The sequence below is a fragment of the Cydia strobilella genome, chromosome 17, assembly GCF_947568885.1.
Source record: "Cydia strobilella chromosome 17, ilCydStro3.1, whole genome shotgun sequence".
In the NCBI taxonomy this organism is placed as follows: domain Eukaryota; kingdom Metazoa; phylum Arthropoda; class Insecta; order Lepidoptera; family Tortricidae; genus Cydia; species Cydia strobilella.
Window position 1 is genome coordinate 11,650,832 of NC_086057.1, and position 22,460 is coordinate 11,673,291.

The following is a 22,460-nucleotide window of genomic DNA, read 5'->3' on the forward strand; positions in this document are numbered from 1 at the left end:
AAAATTAATGAATAAATATATTTTTTTTGCAATAATTACGTGTCTATCTATAAAATGAAAACAGTTCAAAAATAGTCAACATCCCTATTGTAATTGATTTACAATAACTATACTTTGACCGTTATAATGTTTTCTACACTACATAGGTACTTATTTCTTAATCCCATGTAGAATACTTGATTAGGCACGTTAAACAGACGCAAACAAGACTTTAATAGTGTAAGTTATTATACGAGTATTATATATAACTTGGTGCTTTGTATGAATCATCTAACATCATATCCGTAAAAAACGTGATGATAAAAAAAATACTAAACAGAAATGAGTCCAAATAAAAAGTCAGCTAAGGCTTTCAAGCTACTTAGTATCAAGACCAAGGAATCGCAGTCGGAGGTGGTTATACCGGGCCGGGCGCGTAGGCCACCTCATACCTGGCTCGGCGCGGCGCGGCCGACGCCAGTATTCGCCCGCCCGACCTCCGAGCAACATCGACAAGTGTACTTAGTGTAGACCATGCAAGTGCTCAGCGTTACCCTGGCCTGGCTGTGCTGCGTGCAGGGCGTCATCAGGACGCCCTTGGAGGCCTTTAGGCCCTCGGCAGAGATACATCTGAGGAGGCCGGACAAACTACCCTTTTTGCCGCACAAACGACCTGTGCCTCCCTTTAAGAGTGGACTCAAGATTTTATACCAGACTGGGGTAAGTCTTTTTACACTGAGGGAATTGGAAACAGTAATTTGATCTTTAGGTACGTGTTATTGAGATTGCCGCGTTCTGGTACAGCTAAGAAAATAAATGTTACTTACTTAAAGTAACGTTTATTTTCTTTGGTTTTACCGGAACTAGAATAAATTTTGTTTAAAATGCTCATTGTGCTCTTTATAATTCTAAATATCACTGTAATCGACGTGTAAATAGTTATTTAAAACGTCTACTTTATTTTATACGATACCTAAAATCGTTTTCTGGGACTCCTGAGTTCTTGTCAGAACTGTAAATCTGACGATGGAACCTAAGAGCTTTGAAAGACTTATAGGCATATACCTATATATAAGTACTCATATATCTCAATGTAGTATGAACCATTTTTTAAGTAAATTCTTATTTAAGTAATCATAAATCAAAGATGCAAGTCGGTTGTCATATACGTTTAATTATTTAGTAAACTATGTACTACATAAAGAAGGTACTTACATTAAAACTATTGGTACATGTGTAAGTTGTTGTGTAGGTATGTGGAAGTAAACGGACACGTTTATTCCTGTAAGAATTAGTAGGGAAATATCGATCATAACCAGTTTTAGGTCTATCTATTTTATGTAGTTCTTTAATGCCTTTATACATTTATACATCATACTTTATACATTTCATACATTGGATTGGATCATCATCACATTTCATACAGATGAATTTATATTATAGCCCTATAGGGCTATAGCCCAAACGGTTGACATAATTATTTTGATGTGCGAGGTGTCCTTAGAGTTGCCTTAATTATGATAAGTACCTAGTGATTTTTTTCACTTGGGTTTTACCTATGGTTTTACATAATCATAATTTGTCATATTTGATTAATCCTATAGTTAGTTCGATTTGGTTTATTAAGGCAAAGCTAGGGGTTAAGATTTCCAATATTTTTACCCCTGTGAACTATTAGAGAGATTGATTTTTCTTCTACTTTAAAATGATTTCAAGCTAATAGGTACACGTAAATACAAATGAAATTTAAAATGTGTCGATTATTTTTATATTGTTTTATTTTACTTTAATTAATGATTATTTTAATGAATTGAATATATTATTTAAAGTCAATTATGACGTGTAATAATATGTAATTTAATTTATTCTTTATTAATTGTAATATTATTTTAAATAAATGAGTATGAGTATGATGCCAACTCAGTAGTCTCAGTACACCATGTAACAGCTTTGTACCTCCACGGGCGTTTCTAACACCAGGTGTTCGGAACCAAAGGCCTAAGCTAAGCGAATGAATTATCTGTTCTTTAGGGAGAAATTTATAACCATCTCCTTTTCACAAATACGATTTAGATCTGTTGCTATTACTGAATCAACCAACCCTTTGACGCGAAGATTTTTCAGGTGAAAATACGCTCAATCGCTAGTTACATTGTAAGAAAAAAGATTACCTAAATAACGCACGCTAAGTATTGACGTAATATTAACTACATACTGTTCCAATACGGCCGAAGGAATCCTCCCACCAATTAGATCAATTAAAACGGACAAGTATAAAACGAGCGGTTAAATTTTACAAACACGCCACACTGGGCCCCGTGACTAATCATACCGAGGATGCTTAATAGCTGTGAATATGGCAAAATATACGGAAATCTATTACTTTATAATTACATATGTAAAACGTGCTGTTAAAATGCGCGGTTCAAATTCTGATCATTGCGTAAAACGACTTTAGAGCGGACCGAGCTAACTTTGCATGACATTTACAATGACAAAGCATGGCAATGTCATCAATAATATCAAATTTCTTTGAAAATAAGACGTTTATTATAACACTCCCTCACTGTCCTGTTCAAGTTTGTGTAAAGACTGCAAAGTTAGTTTAGACGGACTCTTAAAATGCGATTTTAAAATGTGATTTTGTGTAGGTGCCTTACACGCTTTTACCTTCCCCTATCCTATTATATGGGAAATACCACGTATAAGGGCATATTTAATTAATTATTAGGTATCCTTGATATGTTCTCCTCGGGAACTTATCCATTACTACGAGTACATCTTCAGAAGATTAACCAAAGTTAATGAATAAAATTGCAGCAGTTTACGCGGGAAAAGGATAGATAGATTGACAGACAGCAGAAAGACAGACAGGTAGACAGTTGTTTCCATGAATAATATATCTATATGGATACCTCTTCTTATATGGATAAATCATATGAATGATTTCCTACCTAACTTAATTACTTATCACAAAACATTACCGAAACTTCTAATCTATGAAAAATGTCGTAAATCCTATTAAGACTGGAAAAACACCGACCACACTAAGAAACGTACAATTTCATTCAACTTACTTTATGATTCAAAGGTATGTTAAACGTAAAGATTGGAAATAAAAAGAAAAATAACTGAGACAACAACATCCGCAAGCAAATACGTAATTATCTCCCGCCATCGATTTCCTTTCAGAAAATTGAAGCTGTAATAAAATGATTACATTCCTCGCCCGAAAATGAGAGGAAATAAATCCGGATGTCAAGTCTTCAATTAAAAAAATTGATAATCATTATAATAATTTCAAAGGGGATAATCGTCTTCGCTCTACTTTACATTTTAAGACGTTAGTTGCAGCCGTTGGGTTTTAAACTCTATGTATTGGGGCTTTGGGATTGGAATCTGGTGAGAGAATGGGAATTTTTAAAATCGGAATTGTCTGAATGGGTGCGTGGGCGCACGCGTAACACCGGTGGCGGCAGGTGTTCATTCACTCATTCTTATCTTGACAGCTTCGATGAGTTACGGCTACGGCCTGTGTGCACGGATTCGGTAAAAAAAAGTCGCCTCTTTTAAACTTAACGGTAACCATTCAAGGAATGCAATGGGGGCCTTGCATAAAAATATTCACGTCATTTTTATAGTTAAAAAGGTGAATTTTACACATTGCATTATTAGCATGGAATTAAATTGGAGATCATTCTGTTGGTGTTGCGTGAATTTTGTATTTATGCATCGGTTTGATTTGTTTTTATTTCAACAGTAAATTGTACCTAAGATACATTTCAATGATGAATTCAATACCTAGTCAGAATGCCTGATAACATTGAGGCTCATTTCAAAATCTGGTTGGTAATTTTTATAACAAACATTGCGTTCTTGATGCGATAACAAATCGATGAATGTTTCCATTTTAACTTTATCTTTTATATCATAATCTCGCTGCTTTTCCGAAGCATTATCTAACACACCCTTCTATAAGACACCGCAACAATGCATTTTCGTCTTGGCAATTGTTAATTTTCGCAATAATCAGGCATGAAGTGTCTGGGAGGGTCAAAGAAGCCGACAGCCTATGAAAAAGGAGTTTATTACTGGCTGAAATTTGAATAACAAAACTGTCTTTGCCTTCACATCTAGCCGCCGCCACACCTCCTCACTTACAAAGCTTATCTAAAGACTCTAAAAGACCTTTAAAGTTTCAAATGCCGACAGTTGGGGTTGCGTAATCGGGGTCGTAAATAAGATCACATACTAATTTAGGCTTTAGGGCCATCAAAAGTAAACTAGGATGTTTTTACATTGGCAAGTAGATAGATGCGAGGTGGTTTATGGGATAATTTATTTACCAATGGTGATAAAACAAATCGTGTGGTAAATATTGTAATGATTACAGTGAAATTTTCTAATCTATATCCACTTGATTTTCTTCAAACTCGTCATCATAAGGACAAGTCGACTAAGTGAAGAGACTAGTTTGTCAAAAATCGAGTGCTATTAACCCATATACACATTTATTAATTCAGTATCAGTACAAATAGATTCACAAGAGCTGAGCTGAGGAAAAAATATTGGAAAAACTTGAAGTTTCATCTCAGGATCGTAACAAGTCAGACAAATCAGACAATACAAAATTACAATCAAACCACTTGTGATTGTGATATAGAACGTTCAAGATCCATTCCTTCCTTAGCATTGACAAATCTAATCTGTAACCACATGGTGCAACAAAAATATGTATTTAAGTATATACTGTCCCTTGACTTTGTGAATCTATAGTACACTCTTTATTATGAAATATTCTTAGTCATTCTCTTATCTATTAAATAATGAAAACATTGACTAACTACTCGCTAGACTGATTTTAATGCTAACAGTTAGAACATTTAAAATAGGCAAATCTTTTTAGGTCCACGATAAGGGTAAAATGGCGACGAAATAAACGTAATCTGATCTAGGCTCGCCACTGTTTGTTTGTTAAAGACTAATTTAGCCTAGATTATCCTACTGTATTTTATTACTTACTCGTAAGTGCTACAGTCAGTAGTAAACAGGAATGGAAGGCGAAGTCTAAACTAAATTGCTTGCGAATGTTTTTGATATCAAATTTCATTATAGTCGACGTTATGGAATAATGAGGAAATAAACGGTTAATGTAGTAACAATTTGTAAGTAACGAATCTTTTATAGCATTGCGTATGTAAATGTACGAACAAAGTATATTTCAGAAAACTGTAGAATCGACAGACTTTCAGATAAGTTTTTCGAATAGCTTCCTCGAATCCTCGTAAATGTTATAAAATATTGAGTCAAATACTGCTTACAGTATGGAAAATGAAACTCGAATCACACCCCTGCCAATTGATCACTTGTCGCAAAATAGCTTCAGAGACAAATGAAACACTCGTGTTGACAATGTGGGCATATCGGGTGTCGCATTATATTGGCCTGAATTATCCGGCCCGCACGATGGTTACTGCCAAGCCTAAAAACAAACGTTGTAACTACAGTACAGAAAGTACGTACATAGTTGAATACCCTTGATTTTTATAAATTCATAGACGCTTTTTTTAATGAACGTTATTCACAGGCATCCTCTTTTTATCTATCTACCAGCCAAAGGCTTCCAAAGCTCTCCCCCGTCGATCGCCGCAAAGTGCGGTCCTCCGCAGCACTTTCTTGTACAGTAGTGTTCGTGGTCGCCACTATCATTCTATCTTCGGCCCAATTATCCATTGCTACTTCAACGTAATCCTACGAGATATGTAAAATGCTTTGGTAATTTTGTGAATATCCATATCTAATTGTACCACGAAGAGAAGCCCCAAGCATAGCTATCTCTATTCCACGTTCAAAAGTCGTATAACTGACAGCAAATAACCCGAACCAACCCAAATCACGATTCAATCATACGTTTACGTAACTCGCTTTTGTAACGGACGAAATGGAGACCAAATGGCCATTTTCGTAAACAGTAGCTGTCATGTCATCAATGATCGCAAATTAACTTGTTTTTAAAAAATTTATAGGTCGCTGGCAACGACTCGCTGCACTAGTGCTGTGCTAGCAGTGTTAATACGATTAAATGTGTTTTTAATATTTTAGCCGATGCGATCGCGGAAATTGTATGAACACTCCCTTCACTGGTCGTCAATCATTTTAAATGGATTACTAGGGCACCGGGAAAAAATGGAGTAAAATATTAAGTTCGTTACTCAGGAACTTGATATAGCTACAGATTTTCCTAATAGACTAATAGAGGAAAGTCACATCCTCTGCTTCTGGCTGTGATATAATTACGTTGACGGAAGCCGTGTCTCGTATTTTAGTCATACTCATAAGACCATAAGTAATTAAAAAGTAATCCAGCTACCATGTTTCCTGTCCATGGTATAATACCCATAAATATCATTTACCAGGATTTGCCCGCGACTTCGTCTGAGTAGGATGATGATAATGATGATTAATAAAAAAATATAATATATCCTTTCTCGAGCCTTAAGCTATCTCCATACCAAGGATCTACATCGGTTCAGCGCGGATTAAGCGCGATTTGGGAGTCAGAGAGTCCTAACAAAGGTTAGGATTTTTTGGCTAACATAGGTTTCAAATGTATTTTTACCGAGTTGATATCAGAGCTAACGCTTATCATTAACATATAGCAGATGTCTCAGATCTTTTTAATCACGGTCACTACTGGATAGTCTTCTTTGGTAGTGTATGATGAGTGTATGATATTATGTGCGTTTATCTACTCACCTACCTTTGCCTTTATCGGATAATCTGTTAAATTATTTTATTTTTGAATGACTTTTGAAACACTTTCTAAGTATGTTCGTAGCAAGTTTAAGCTTTTTACTTGAATCGGTACAAGCAAACAGATTGATTTCCACGTACATACCTACAAATGCAATAGCATCTATCAATGTATGGATTTATTTGTTGATGTCGCTTTGCTACTTGTTTACTGTAGGTAAAGAACGTACGTGCCTACGTACCGTACTTATACATATAGGCAGCAAGTAGGTAGATCGACAAAGTCAATATCGGATGTATCGGCTTGAACAAATATCCGATGGATCCGCGGTAACTGGAGCTAGCGCCGTGTCGCTGCAAGTCTCGTATTTGTGAACTCGCTGCCTATATTCCTTGGTTCAATATTACATAATGACAGCCAGGTGATATATAATGCAGTAGTTTTGAATATTCCTAACCTAAACTGGCTGGTTAGGTGATTACCTACTGTTGAATATCTAGTAATAATCACCATGCAAAATTGATCAAATAATGAAAATTGCCAATGTCAAGTTATTGGCGTCTTCGACAAAAATAGTTTTTAGGAAGTTAAGTATTTATGTAGTTCAATTCGAATTTTCCAATAAAGTACTTATTAATTTTCTTTCTATACCTATGTTAAATTAAGTTGAATCAAGTGGCGAATACAATTGTGTGAAGATAAAAATTCAGGAAATTACCCATGGTAACGAATATTCTTATTTACTTCCAAAGGAAGCGTAACATTTTCCATACCCGCTCAAAAATTTCGTACTAGTACGGAAGTGAACAGCAAACCTGTGTTTGTTAATCTTTTTATTACATTTCTGTTACGTGCTGAATAAACTAGACAGTTTAGCATATAAATAATTTTATCATACAAATGACTTTAAACAGTTCTCATGGCCTTAACAATGGGCATACCTTCACGATTAACATCCTAATTGACTAGGCTATCCAAGCAGCTATTTAAATGTTATATTAAAGAACATTGCTTTCAACATATGTATATGACTACTCAAGTCATGTAACGGAGTTCTTTGCGAATATTTCAATTAAGTAAATGTTAATTTTATTCAGCGTAGGTATGTTGAATTTATTACGTGATAAAATGACACCTCCTATCGAAGTTAGAAATCTTAGAGGGATTCACAAACTCATATTTCTTGTACGCTGAACACGTGCTTTCTTTAGATGAATATTGACACAAAATTTTGTTTTGGCGATTTCATCGGCCATAGTAGGTTTCAAGCTAATTTCGTGGCTAGGTATTTTACAAACTTTGCGATGTCACTAGCCGTCAAACAATTAACTCGACTACAGCTTCTGTTTTTTACTATTGAGAAGCATCCCTCCACGTTACGGTAGCTAACAGCGTTTGAATTTTTTATCGGAATAAACACTTTTTGTGATGACAGGATTTAGACAAATCTTGGCTCCGATCAATGGGTTTAATGAGATAATTTACGCTTTGGTACGGACACACAAAAAAGGCCGAGACATGCGTCAGTAAAGAAAAGTGAATGCAAAGAGTGACCTCGGCAGGGACGAGCTCGAGCCAACAATTGATGGTAAAGGCAAATGCACATGGCAACCAAATATGTTTTCTATATAACTATCTTCTATATACCTGGTAGTTTTTCTTGTAATCAGAATTATTTAAATCCCTGGTTACGTCTGTAACTTTTTACTATGCTCTTTGTGATCATCACATGTGATGAAAGCAGCTAAATAGATACCTTATAGGTATTTTTTAACGAACTACGAAGACGCTGACATACAAATTGGTGGAAGTATGAACTTATGAAGGGACTTGTATAGAGAATACTTTAGGTTTACTAACACTTACTGGTTATCGTTGGGTTGAGTATCTTTTAGAGTACTTCTTTTTGTAATACAGTCAATGCAAAAATGTAACGGTAACGCTAAAAGTGGCTCTATCATAATAACATTCTTATCCACAGGGACGACAAACAAGTTTTTAAATAAGAAGTTGCAGTGTGTATAGGGCGCAAGGTTTAAAAAAAAGGAATAGGACTCCAAAAGGATGGGACACCTGTGTTACGCAGGCACAAAAAATACTCCTTCTTATTTTACTTATAACGAAACGGTTAAAGCAAGTGGCTTGGTAAGAAATAGAAGTGACATATATTTTTTTTATGAAATAGGAGGCAAACGAGCAGACGGATCACCTGATGGTAAGCGATTACCGCCGCCCATGGACACCCACAACACCAGAGGGGTTGTATGTGTTAGCTAGCTGCTATTTAGAAGCAGCCTGCTACTGAACTTATTGTTTCTGTGATACCTATAATATTGCTGGTAAAATGTTATTTCGTGACTATCTATAAAATAATCTATCTGTTATTGGCGATATTATCATTTTACGCAATAATAGAAAAGGCTTTCCAACAAAGTAAATAAGATTTTATCTGCGAATTTATTTATACGTACTAAAAATAACTATTGCTATTTTTAATATATAGAATCTCAAGTACTGAAAAAGTGTATGCATCCAGCCGGTAAGGACGAAGCGTAAATATATGTTTTTAAAACTAGCATGCATATTAAAAATATAACTAATTGATATACCTACATTTTAATTGAATTTATATTAATGGCAGGTAATTTAATAAATAATAAGTTAGTCGAAGAAATACATGAATTGGTTTAGTGTGGCAGTGTAGGTATGGGGCATTACCCTCTTTTATCCTTTCTTCCTTACTTTTCCCGCGCGTTTTTAAAAGCTTACAACTTCGTATGTATTTTTGTAAGTCCCTGAGAAACTGAGCTCTTAAGCTTTCGAAATGAAATTTTACTTATAGTTTTAAAGCATAGATTCTGAAAGAAAAGTGTGAACTATCACTACACCTTTTAAAACAAAGTACCCCAGCCGGCGCTGCGTCTGTCTATATGTATGTATGTTCGCGATAAACTCAAAAACCTCTCAACGGATTTTCATGCGGTTTTCACCTATCAATAGAGTGATTCTTGAGGAAGGTTTAATGTGTGTAATTTGTTAAGGTTTTTTGTAACCCGTTCGAAGCCTGGGCAAGTCGCTAGTCTCATATGAAATCAAGGCTTAGACGGAAATCGTGTAAAGACGTCAGTTGAAAGAACTTATACAATAGACTAATTTGAACTATATTATTAAACCGAAACATACTTTTGTGTACTCAAAACGAGAGAAAACAAAACGACAATAAATAGTTAAGGGGATAGTCGAAGCATTCAGAAACACTTGAAAAATAAAACCCTTTCAACCGACATATCTTTTTATTCTATTGCGTTGAAGATTTTCCCAAACAGACAACACGAAATAAAGAGGGTAACGAAATAGTACTCGTATCCGACTTTCGAGAGGACATTTTTGAAAAAAAAAAAAAACCGGACAAGTGCAAGTCGGACTCGCCCCCCGAGGGTTCCGTACTTTTTAGTATTTGTTGTGGTAGCGGCAACAGAAATACATCATCTGTGGAAATTTAAATTGTCTAGCTATCACGGTGTATGAGATACAGCCTGGTGACAGACTGACAGACAGACGGACTGCGGAGTCTTAGTAAATAGGGTCCCGTTTTTACCCTTTGGGTACGGGACCCTAAAAAAGCAGCGTAACCGCAAAATCGTCTCGTTGCGAACTGATAGTATATCTAGTTTGATTACCAAATGATAAAAGGGCTTCCGCTAGCTGGTGCGGTTGCACGGAGCGGGCCAGCGGGTTAAGGCCGTTCCCTCGGTTTGCCGCTATCACTGTCACATTTCGCAAGAAAGAACGGGAAAGACCATGCGCGCCAAGTGTCAATTTTGAACGAATTTTGACGATTTTTATTTATTTTAAAAACGTTGCCTTACAATATCGAAATTAGAAAGCTGTCAAATTACTATTTAAGTTAAGATTGTTTTTTCTTATTTTTTTTTTGTTTATATAATAAATAAATAAATAATCGAGTAAAGTTTAATTAAAAGTCCAAGTTAGAGGGTACTTTGGGAATTAGTTGTATCGAGCGAAGTGTCATCATTCGTATATCGGAAGCTGTGTGTGAAAAATATGTAGGTAGTTCTTGATTATATTACCTTTAATAAAAGGTAATATAATCAAGAACTACCTACATATTTTTTCCTCGTCTACGAATATCAACGTCTCTTAGAAAAATATGATCATATAAGGAGATTTTTCGCCTTCTGGCTCAGGGAACGGCTTTAACGTAAAATAGTATCAGCACCGCTAACTGGCGCGGACGCATGCGACGGATTTTTCCTACAATGGCACCCTCGTCAGCTTGCGGACGCCCTAAGAGATAAGAAATTTAGAGGTCCATCTTAAATCGTTAATATCAGGCATGTCAAACGCTGTCTGCTATAATTCGATATCTGTAATTAAATAACATACAGTTTGAATGAAAATCAGTGAAATCGAAGTGTACTTAATTAAGTATCGATACATAATAAGATCGGACTTTTCCAACGACCCCATTATTGAACGGATACAATAACAACGGACGAAATGTTACATTATTCTCCAAAGAATCAAAAGGCTTGTCACCGAGCCTGTAATGTCACGAGCTGTCAGAAAACCAGTTAAATATGGCCGTCAACAAGTCTTAGGTTAGCATCCGTCTCAGAGGGCTGGCCACGTGCGTCTTGAATGGGTCCTCCGGATGGAAGCTACAATGGATGCGTGTGGGTCTGTGAGTGTGTGTATGCTCACTTACAGACTCACACGCATCATATAAAGGTAAAGTTCAAAAATGTTGTATCCCCGCTATAGGAAATATGTAGCGTTTTGTAATTTTTTTATACAATAGCCTAGCCTAGCCATAAACCCTACCTTACCGACTATACTCATGCGATTTGAATAATATTAATACCATTGCGAGAAATCTTTCAGTAGGTAAGTACTTATTGAGGTGGTGACCTAATTTTCTTCGTAACTAACATTAACGTCGTTTAGGACTTATAAAGAACTTGGTCTTTCAAAATGAACGTTCTCTAGACTTCCGTCAAATTTTACATGACAGCTACCGACATTATACAGACCCTTCTGAAGAAGAAGAAGGGCAACCAATCGGTTAAATGGTGTTTATGAATGACAATTGTGTAGCGTTTAGAAGATTCGAGGTATTTAGTTTTTAAATAGGTTTTGAAAACGTAGTCCTAAAGTTCCAAAGAAGTTTTATGTGGGAGAAAAACTGGACGGATGAACGACAAATATTGTCATAAGGGTTCCGTATCGTACTTTCTGAACACCTATGCTTCGAAGAATAGAAATTCTGCGTAGGCGAAAAGTGGGGCGGTATTCATTTTGTAGTCGATTTTGTATAGTCCGATTCTGATACGTTTTCATTCATCATCTTCCTCGCGTTATCCCGGCATTTTGCCACGGGTCCGCTTGACAACTACTATAATCCTAAGAATTGACGTAGGCACTAGTTTTTACGAAAGCGATTGCCATCTGACCTTCCAACCCAGAGGGGGAAACTAGGCCTTGTTAGGATTAGTCCGGTTTCCTCACGATGTTTTCCTTCACCGAAAAGCGACTGGTATAGTATAAATATCAAATGATATTTCGTACATAAGTTCCGAAAAACTCATTGGTACGAGCCGGGGGTTTGAACCCGCGACCTCCGGATTGAAAGTCGCACGCTCTTACCGCTAGGCCACCAGCGCTTCAAAAAACAATTCAAAAATTATGTTCGGTTTCGGTCGGACACTAATAAGAGGATTTAGATTGCTGACAGCTTAAGACAAATGCAAGTCCAACGTCATCAAAACTGGCGTCTTCAGGAGCTCAAGCAATCTTACATAAAATTAAGAATATGTACATTTCTTCTTTCTCCGTGCCTTTTCCCATTTCATTTGGGGTAGGACAAAAAATCAAGAACACACTTCGTGCCTACAACATAAGTTGAGGTGTTATTATTTTGGCTGTGACTTAAAAAATATAAATGGCTCTACTCTGAAACCAGTTTGTCCATATCTATAATATTGAACACCCATGTACTCGTACTCAATGAAGGCTAACAAAAGCAGTTAAAAAGTGCTCGAGGCCTCATATTAATAACGCTCGTAATAAACATCTTGTAATAAATAATGTTTAGTCATCTACCAAAGCTAACCGAGAGTAACAGGCCAAATTTAACCTTGAGCGGTCCGTATTAGGGTTTAAAAACGTATGATAAAAAGTGACGAAGAGAGGCAAAGTAGATAGCGGCTGATATAACCAGTGGCGATGTGTAATCGTAATTTGTTGGCTACTTGTATTACCAAAAGTGTTTTTATATTGACTTACCGAGTCAACCATTTAAAGGTAACCAGTCTAAGCTCGGTCTCTGATTACGTATAGTCAGTACGGATTTCGGTGTAACAGATACATTGGTTTTTTCTGAGCTGTAAGCTCTAGAAGCAGTGCTGCAGTGTGAGGGTCGGCCGTCCGTCCACGCCTAAGGCGAATCCGCTCCCAAATCTTTAAAAAAAAACAACCACAAAAACTTAACAGCAACAAATTAATTGTATAATTTCGTCGTTTCCTGTGCCCTTTTGATGTCATGCAAAAATATTCTAAGGATTTAATTTGCATTTGATTTTGAACGGTTCTTGTTAACATGGTTCACATTTATTTTATTTTGTATACGTACGCAATTGCTAAGCGGGAAATGTCGGTTGTTAACATCGTTTAAATGATTTGCACTTATTTATAGTGAGCATACATTTCGTAAATACACCGGTCAAGGAGCGATTAGCAAGATTTACTTAGAAATATATAATTCTACCAAAGAGTTTATTAAATAAAAGAAGCCCTATAGGTAGACAATACACAATACACTCATAGATTAATGGCGTTATTCATAAACACGAAAAAACCGCCATTAGCTATTAATCGATTGTCTTGATCTTCCAGTTTAGTTCGTAGATGTTAACTACAAAAAGATGAAAATTGTCGATGAATCTCCTATTTCAAGTGGAGCTAACGTAGCAAATAAATGTAAATGCATACGTAGTTTGTATTATCTAGTTTCAAGTTTCAACACTGAATGCCTTTCCACTTATTTCACGTCGGCGCATAAAAAGATAAAAATAAAATAGATTTGTTTAACTTTTGACTAAACGAACTAACAATAAAGTAGGTACTAAATCAAAGATACGTGCGAGTAAGACGGCAAAGTGCTCAAAGCACGTGGGGGATAGGGATAGCGGTAGGACGGTTGTGGAAGGTCGGTCGGTGCTGGTAACAAATTATTTCATTAGAGTGGGCGCGGCGCGCGCGCAAGCCACCTGTCCGGCAACCGGATACCTCGCGTCCCGACCCGCTCCACCCTCGCACCACAGCCTCCAACGCAACTGAAAAACAACCTTATCATGAAAACTGTAGGGTCCATATCTCAGGGATCCAAAAGGTGGTGGGCCACGTCTGGTTTTCAAAACGACTTAGAAAAGGACGAAAACGCAAATGTCGCCCCCGGTCAGGTCTCAAATAACGTTTCCCAAAAATCATTGACACAACATCCGTTGAGCCTCCCAGCTACAAATGGCAGGTCGTTACTAAAATCAGTGTCTCGAGTCAAATGAATAAATTAGGTACACGCGATGGTCTCGATTAGATATCTTAATGCGGCTTGAGATAATCTTGGTAATGGGTAAAGAAAATCATTAAGCGATTGATTCAATTTGGCCTTTGCCTTGTCTTGACTAACGCGATAACGTGATCAAAAGATGCCACTGTTACTTAACCTACTAGTCGCTATCGGCTATAGATTTCAGGGACTTTGACTATCCCAGAATGGTACTAGTTTAATATTCCATCTGTTTGCAAACAACCACATGTAGTTTTCTGTACTGAGTTACAAAAACGGAAAAGTCGTTTTTTCCACGTAAATTCTTGGCGCCCGTTTAAACTGAGGCACACGTGAAGTAAGTCAACATTGTGCAGTGTGTTCCTCGGCTCGGAGCTTTTTGTCCGCACACAAAAGGGCTGTATCCGGTAAGATCGGGCCGCTTCCGCGAAATCTATCGCAACAAGAAACGGGAAGTATATCCGGAACAACGAAAAAACACCAGTTTTTTTCAAACCTCCGAGTTGTTAGGGTTGTCACTTGTAGTAGTTTCGATCTATATATGTCGTGTTGTACCAGGTAGTAAAAGAACTTGCATAAAAGAGGAGGAAATTACAACTACTACAGAATTAGAATGTAATCAAAAGTTATTAAAGCATTTTTAACGCTGTTAAATTATGATGAATATTGATGATGATGATAATAAATTATGGTTATGAGGAACTAAATTTCAAATAATTTTGTTTGGTCGATAGATATTAAAATTAAGCTTTTTCTGACTTTCAAGTACGATATTCTTACTGGATTCTTAAAGAAAATGTGTACTTATTATGGTAATTGTTATTATAGTTATATTCCTATGTCCTATATTATAGTATTTAGTATGTGTATACGGATATATATATAGGTAACCTTAATTAAGCATTAAATCAAGTGGAACAAGAAGAAAGTTCGTTGTAAATATTACGTTCGGTTGTAGTTTGAAGGGATGATAAACTCCGATTACAAAAACTTCAGCAGTCTGCTATTCAATACTAACAATTTCTAAGTTAATTAGGTATACCATATGCCCTAAGTAGCAGGCAACCCTGAGGTAGTACTCAGTGTCAATTTTCCCACGCCCAACAGGTTGCCAAGCACGTCTTCCTTCCGGAGTACGACCAATGGTCCTTTTCGTCACAAAAAAATATTTTTTTCGACACCAGATTTCGAGCACACATGTTCCTCAACGCCAATCAAAAAGGCATATTTCTTAAGGGCGTTTATATGCCTTTAACCATTTCGGAAGTAGAGTGTCAGACCGTATTGTGTGAATGATAATGATTAACATCTTATGGGGTATAATGATCGGTTTCTTGGCGACAGGTGTGTAGGAATATGGATTGCACATTTCATTTTTCCCACGAGCGATCTTTTGTGGCGATTTTCACCTGACTTTTGGGTCAGAAGGCTATTAAAATTGTGAATGACACAAAGCTTTTACAAACATATGTCTTCTGGATGGACTATAAAGGCTATTCAGAGTTTGATAAATGTATGTTTGCAGGTTATTTAATTCAATGTTTATGAAGCTATGTTGTGTGGCGATGGTTTTGACACCGGTGTTCCTATTCAGAATTGGATTTTTTAAATGATATGGTCCATATTTTTAACGTTAAATTTGATGTTTATGACATGAATTTACAAAAGGCGTTAACGGATGATAACGGTCGATAGTAGCAAACAGAATGTTTTCTCGTAGAAATTGATAGGTGAGGCGAATGGCACACTGCTATACCTGGAATGTAAACGGCAATGTGCGTGGAATTAAAAGACCCATCGATCGCGACAAATCGATAAATGTTAACTTATAATGTACCCGGGCCATATTTTAAAAAACTACATTTTTACGAGTTGAATGAATCGAGCAGCATTGAAGCGTTTTTCTGTGACTATTGTCGAAAGACATTTTGTTTAAATTGATTTTAGTTTCAGTTTTGTGAAACTTTTCTTTTTCTGAACTTTTCAAACTGTTTTAGTAATTTTATAACCAAAGATATAGTGCCATATTCAATTACCTATAGTTACTGGACTACATTTTAAAATAGTTTTATACAAGGTACCATTTTTGGGAAATCTAGATGAAATGGTGGGAGTAACATACGATTATTGCATCTGTATTTAAAAATCAAACATTTTGTTGATTGCTATAGTATATACAATAACAGCGGCGATATATCGACAATGCCTTTCTTAGTCTACTAATTACAATATCTACATAAACATGATATACACTGTGTACTTCGTGTCGTCAGCGCACACTATAGTTTGCATAACAATTATTAATTACTTATTTTGTACTTATGCAGAATAGTAAGAGGCTTAAGTCTGTAACTGATACAACTTAGGGAACAAATCTAATTATTGCATATATTCTCGAGACATTAGGACTTTCGCAGTGACTACCCTAGCCTAGCCTAGAGGTCCAGTGTGGCTACCACCAGTTTAGCACTGACATAAACGCTATCGGGAACGTATCTAACTTACTTTCTATGCATCTCGCTCGCACTCGCACGCATGTTAATGCGAGCGAGATGTATAGAAAGTAAATTACGTAGAATTATGCGTATATGTCAGTTTTGACACTGTCAGTGACTCATAATGGCACGGGCACAGGGCGTTAGCCGCGTAAGCTGAAGAGTGAAGACGAAAGTTCGAATCCGGCCTCCGCCACTGGAGGGCTTGGTCACTCTTGATTTATTTTTCGCCCAACTAAAAATATGGTATGAATAGTTTGGGAACTGGAAGTTTGTCAAGTAATTTTCGCCGAAACATCAGTAAACCTACCTACATGGCATTTATTTCAGTCTGTAACTGATGTTAACGTTAATGTTTGTCATTCCAGGTGTCAGAGGATGACCTGCCAGCGTGTAGGCCGCGGCAGGTGTGCAGCAAGGTCGACCTGTACGACACCACGCAGCCCTGGCTGGAGAAGAAATGCCGGTGTCTGGGTCACAGACCGTGCTCTAGGTACTTACCTAATAGTATTTTATGAACGAGTACTGTTGACGTCAAAGACACGTTTACATTTTTCGCCTTATTACAAAGAATTAGGATACAAAACTGTAAAAATGTTTCTATATGAGTCGGAGACTACCAGGTAGTGTCTCCGACTCATCGAAAACTGATATAGGTCCTATAATCGGTAGTGATAACAGCCTAAGAAAGCCCACACTAGCGTCTCCCGCGCCTTGGCGCAACTGCGCAGCGACATGGTTTTTCATATAGCGTTGAACTGGACGCCGACGCTCAAAAAACGCTGGTGTGGGGTCTCACAAACCACACACGGAATCGCGAATGTATTATAGTTTTGTGCGATAAATAATAATTATGTACGTGTACGAGTATACGTGTAGGTACACATAGTTCTGTGAGGTACACTGATAAAGAAGCATTGTTGATATTCGATGATATTCGAGATGTAGCAAAATCGTACCTACTGATAGTGCTGATGAAGGTTTCTAAAATATTCCACATGGGAAAAAATTCAGTAACTTCTCACATTCTTGTACGCGCAGTACCTACAAAATGCGTCATTGTTGCCAAAATGTTTAGTGCTTTATTTGTTACTGTGAAAGAACAGGGATGTTGACTATGACTATATTTAAAATAGAATATTTCGCCTCACGCACGAAATAAAGCACAACAAAATTATCACATTTTTTTGTATAAAAAAAAAACTATTTTGTATACATAGCCAATTGCTTTGACAGTTTGAAAGAAACTGATTTTACTAGTCTGTCAAATACCCTATTCCTGAGAAAGCAGCATTTGATAAAATGATTTCTACTAATATGTTTCCATAATTTTTCAGCGAACTCACCGCCGATGACAACCACACGCTCGCCGACAAGACCACCCTCTACAAGACCTGTGAACCAGTCAAGCGGCTGCCAAAGTGCCGGTACTTCAAGGACCCCGCGTGGACCATCTACACGCTGCCTGACAGCAACGCCACGCAGCAGATCATCAGTTGCCACTGCCCTAAGATGTCGGTCACGTATCTGCTAAAGAAGCTGCCGTATACAACGCCAGGCGGGGACCAGGGCAACCAGTACCAGTTTGCGTGCTCGCCTATCAGTGTTAGTTGCTTTTTGTTTTATTCACCTATTACTCCACCCAACGGCGCATTTTAAAGTTGAAAAAACTAGTTGGGATTAGAAGGGATTTAAAATGACAACGTTAAGATAATTCTTAAACGGTGAATGGTGACAGGTTAGTGACATTGTCCATATACTGTGGTCACGCAGCCTCTGCCTCTGCAAGTTCGTCATGTATATAGTCGAATAAGACGCCGTTAACGACACCTAGTAGAGAGCAGAGGCAGTAACACAAGTTTGCGAGCACGAACACCGTGTGAGCCTTTCCTTTCTTTTTAGTTCGCGCGGTCGTCGTGGGATGGCGCTGATGACAGTGGGAGTTTTATTATTATTGTATGGTTTCGACTTAAAATATATATGTATGTGTAAATATGTAGTACATTACGATACAAGTGCGAAAAATAGTAAATTCGTAACGATTGGCGATAAATTAAAACACGCCCGAAGGGAGTACACATGTAACGTACAACGTTTTGCAGTACATAATGGCCCTTTAAACTTTCGACATAGTCACGTAATGTGCTAATTATCGCACTAGTGCGGTAAAGTAGCACCATGTGTGTTGTAAAGTTATATTAAAATCCGAGCAAAACTTGAGTGCTTGCTAAAATGCAATGAAAACAAGGAAAAAAAGTTTTCCGAAGAATCAAATCTAACTAGCTAGGCCAATTTCATGTCCTTGCTTTAGTGTTTGGTAAAACGGTTTTACATTGCCATCTCACAGGAGAGATAACGAATGCAAATTCTCAACCTACCGACACCAATGGTCTCCCTGAGTAGTTAGCATCATTACAAATCAAGGTTGACGTTCAAAGGGATCAAACACATCTTACAGTCCTACTCCTTTACAGAGACTACGCTGCTCTCGAAAAGAGCCATGCAAGCTGTTCAGCGTGCGCCGGCGGCACGAGCAGATTGACGAAGTGAACGCCAACACGATCTGCCAGTGTCCGCGCGACCACTCCTGCCCCCGGCACCACACGGAGCCAGGCGTACTTGCTGGCGTGACGTACGCGGCTGAAGACATCCGCACGTATCACGGGTACTGCATGCCCGAACCGCCTGAGACGTATCGGTTTGTGGGCGAGAAAGACTGAAAATAATTACGCTTTATGACGGGCTTAATAGAGTCGCGGAATTTTTATCTTGTTGTCGATTTTTTTGTCTGTACGGTGCAATTATATAACAATCTATCCTATGGTTATTACCAAAAATATAATCGTTTTTCTAACTAAAGCATACCGGGAAGCTGTGCACCAATTCGTAATCAAACCTAGAAGGCAAAAATCCGACAGCAAGATACGAATTTGCCTTTATATATTTTATCGTTGTGGATAAGACAGGCTTGTTAATTTATTCACAGCTATAAACAATAGTCACGCGACAAGTGTTGTACGAACGCCTTTATTTTGATTACAATGACGCTAAGTATCCTTACCACGACTGCCTTAGCAGTGTCAAACTGACATATTCGCTAACGTCTGCGTAACTTACTTTCTATACATCTCGCTCGCACTAATATGATATGCGAGTACGAGCGATGCATTGAAAGTAAATTATGCACACGCTAGCGAATATGTCAGTGTCAAACTGGTGGTAGCCGTAAAGGTTGCTTTGCTCAATACCTGTTTAGTACAAAAACTTATAAGGCAGCTCGAAATGCTTTTTTATTATTAATGCTATTATTTTTAAGAACTGGACAAATAGCCCTATCATTAACAGAGACCAGCTAATCGTGACGACTATAGCAAGTTTCTTTTCATAACTTCAGTAGGCTGAATCTTTGTTAATTGGGGTAAAACACGAACAAAATGAACAAATCGTGTTATTTATTAAACAACGTGTTTCACTTAATATTGTGAATTTCTTTTGGGGTGTTGAAAAAAGTGATCCAATTTGAAAGAGAGTATCAAAAATTTGAATCGAAAACAAAAAAAAAACAAATGAAAAATCTTGTGTGACTTTTTTATAATTCCCCTCATGTAAGGGCGCGCATATTGTTTCTGTTATAGTTATTATGTAAATAATAGTTTTAGAGTAAGTAATCATTCCAAACGGTTAGTATAGATTAATTATTGATATTTTAATTATTTACTTGCCATATGTTGCGTTTGTTCCGAGTCTTCCATTCCAGTCAAGAAGACAAAATTGTTTCATTATTTTGTTTATGTTTACTATTGTCTAATAGTTTTTGTTATTTATGGCGATATAGGCGTGGTCTTAATTATACTCGATTAAAATATCTTTAAACTTTTTATATCCTTTTACAACCTTTTTACGAGACGACCATAGGGAATAAGTTACAAAATGTTGCAGTTCCAATTTGAAAGAACAAATTAGAAAATGACCCAGTTATCAAAATGACTAAACTTAAGTTAATTTAAACATAATTAAAGGGTACTTTCTTATTATTTCATAGAAATGTAAAACTTAAAAAAAAATCTACATTTCCATGAAATTATTTGCAAGTGTCCGCTTTAAGCCGAAACTTAATGTTATATGAAAATTAGTGTCGCAAAGTGAACATTGGGAGTAAGATAATAGTACCCCTAGTGTAAATTTCATTTGATAGCGTGACGTGACATACGCGTGACATAAATTCTTATTTTGTATGGTTTTTGAGTTTCCAAAACGTCCCGCTTGGCGCGCTGTTTAAAATTCCATACAAAATGAGACATAACCAGGCATCGTAAACTGCGAGCGAAATCCATTGAAGTACTAGGGTTGTAACTGGTTGTCAACTAGGGTTAACTGGTTGTCAACTAGGGTTGTAACTGGTTGTCATACGTCATTTCAATGGATTTCGCTCGCAGTTTACGATGCCTGGACATAACGCAAACGCGTACGTCCGTCACGCTATCGAATTAAAATTACCCTAGGGGTTCTGTATAAGTTATGAAGCTTATGTTGAATTTGCAAAGTATTTAAGTTCAGGAGTCGAGGCACTACTGAAGACGTGAAGACTGTATCTATGTAAATATGAATCATGTTTCTAAAATGATACCTTGACGTGGTTTGTCTTCCTTATTTGTTTTATGTATAAATTTAATCATAAGTTAAATTATTGAAGATAAATAAATAAATGTTTCGATATCAAACATTATTTTATTAAGGTTACGAAATTTCGGTATTGGATCCTTTTCTAGATACGGATATATACTACATAGAAGTAAACTTTGAATATGTATATCAAATGAGGTAAACGGTATGTCCGTGATATCGCCACATTAAAAATAACGGCTAAGCGAACCAAGATACTGCGTAAAAGGCGTTTTCAGCTTTCGCGGCTACCGCCATAAGTGCCATAACCTCTCTACACCATCAAACATTCATTCCCATTTATTCTATTATCCGTTGTCTTCGAAACGCCTAACCCTAATCATGTCCTTTAGAGTAACCATTATACACACACGAAACAACCAAGTAACCACTATAAGTCTAAGGTTCCTGCACCTGCACCTGGTTTTTAAGCTCGCTTATTTTCATAAATTCATAATTATACATTTATAAGGGTGAATGGGTCTAAAATTTTGCGCCCATGTTTGCTGGTAGCATAGACAAAACTGCAAGTTCAGACTAGAAATAAGAAAAAAAAACGATGTCACATTGTCAATGTGCCTTACTGTTTATCTCAGACGGTTGGTAAAGCAGTTAACTGAGTTTTCAGACTAAAACTAATAATTTATACCTTACATTTGCTTCATGCAGCCTGATGGCTTGGCTGCAGTTCACAGCTTACCAACTTCTTACCAACTGCCGCAGTAGTTTATCATTGCCCGAAACGTGACAATAAAAATGGTTGACGTAACTTCGATGTCTACGAGATTATTCACAGATTATCGAATACTGTGACGAATAAGAAATTTCTACGTTACGTCGAAATGCGATAATGGCTTTTAAATGACATTGTTTACAAAGTTCAATAACTATAAATGAATTTAGTTACATAAATTGACCTTTCTTATTATTTAACCATTTTAACCATTATTTGAAAGGAAATCTATGATAGGTAGTGTTTAAA

The 22,460-nt window shown here is 36.9% G+C and overlaps 3 protein-coding genes across 3 annotated transcripts in view; 2 read left to right on the forward strand and 1 right to left on the reverse strand.

The window, feature by feature from the left end:
* The window catches only part of LOC134748710 (polyubiquitin-A), a 272,025-nt gene that overhangs the window by 163,788 nt on the left and 85,777 nt on the right, over positions 1–22,460 (forward strand). The gene's annotated exons all lie outside the window — the stretch shown is intronic.
* The window catches only part of LOC134748711 (elongation factor-like GTPase 1), a 210,122-nt gene that overhangs the window by 31,066 nt on the left and 156,596 nt on the right, over positions 1–22,460 (reverse strand). The gene's annotated exons all lie outside the window — the stretch shown is intronic.
* On the forward strand, positions 467–21,537 carry LOC134748733 (protein giant-lens). The gene is made up of 4 exons (XM_063683508.1): positions 467–699; positions 17,185–17,309; positions 18,154–18,421; positions 19,291–21,537. The coding sequence occupies exons 1-4, from the start codon at positions 514–516 to the stop codon at positions 19,534–19,536; spliced, it is 825 nt and encodes a 274-aa protein (XP_063539578.1). The 5' UTR covers positions 467–513; the 3' UTR covers positions 19,537–21,537.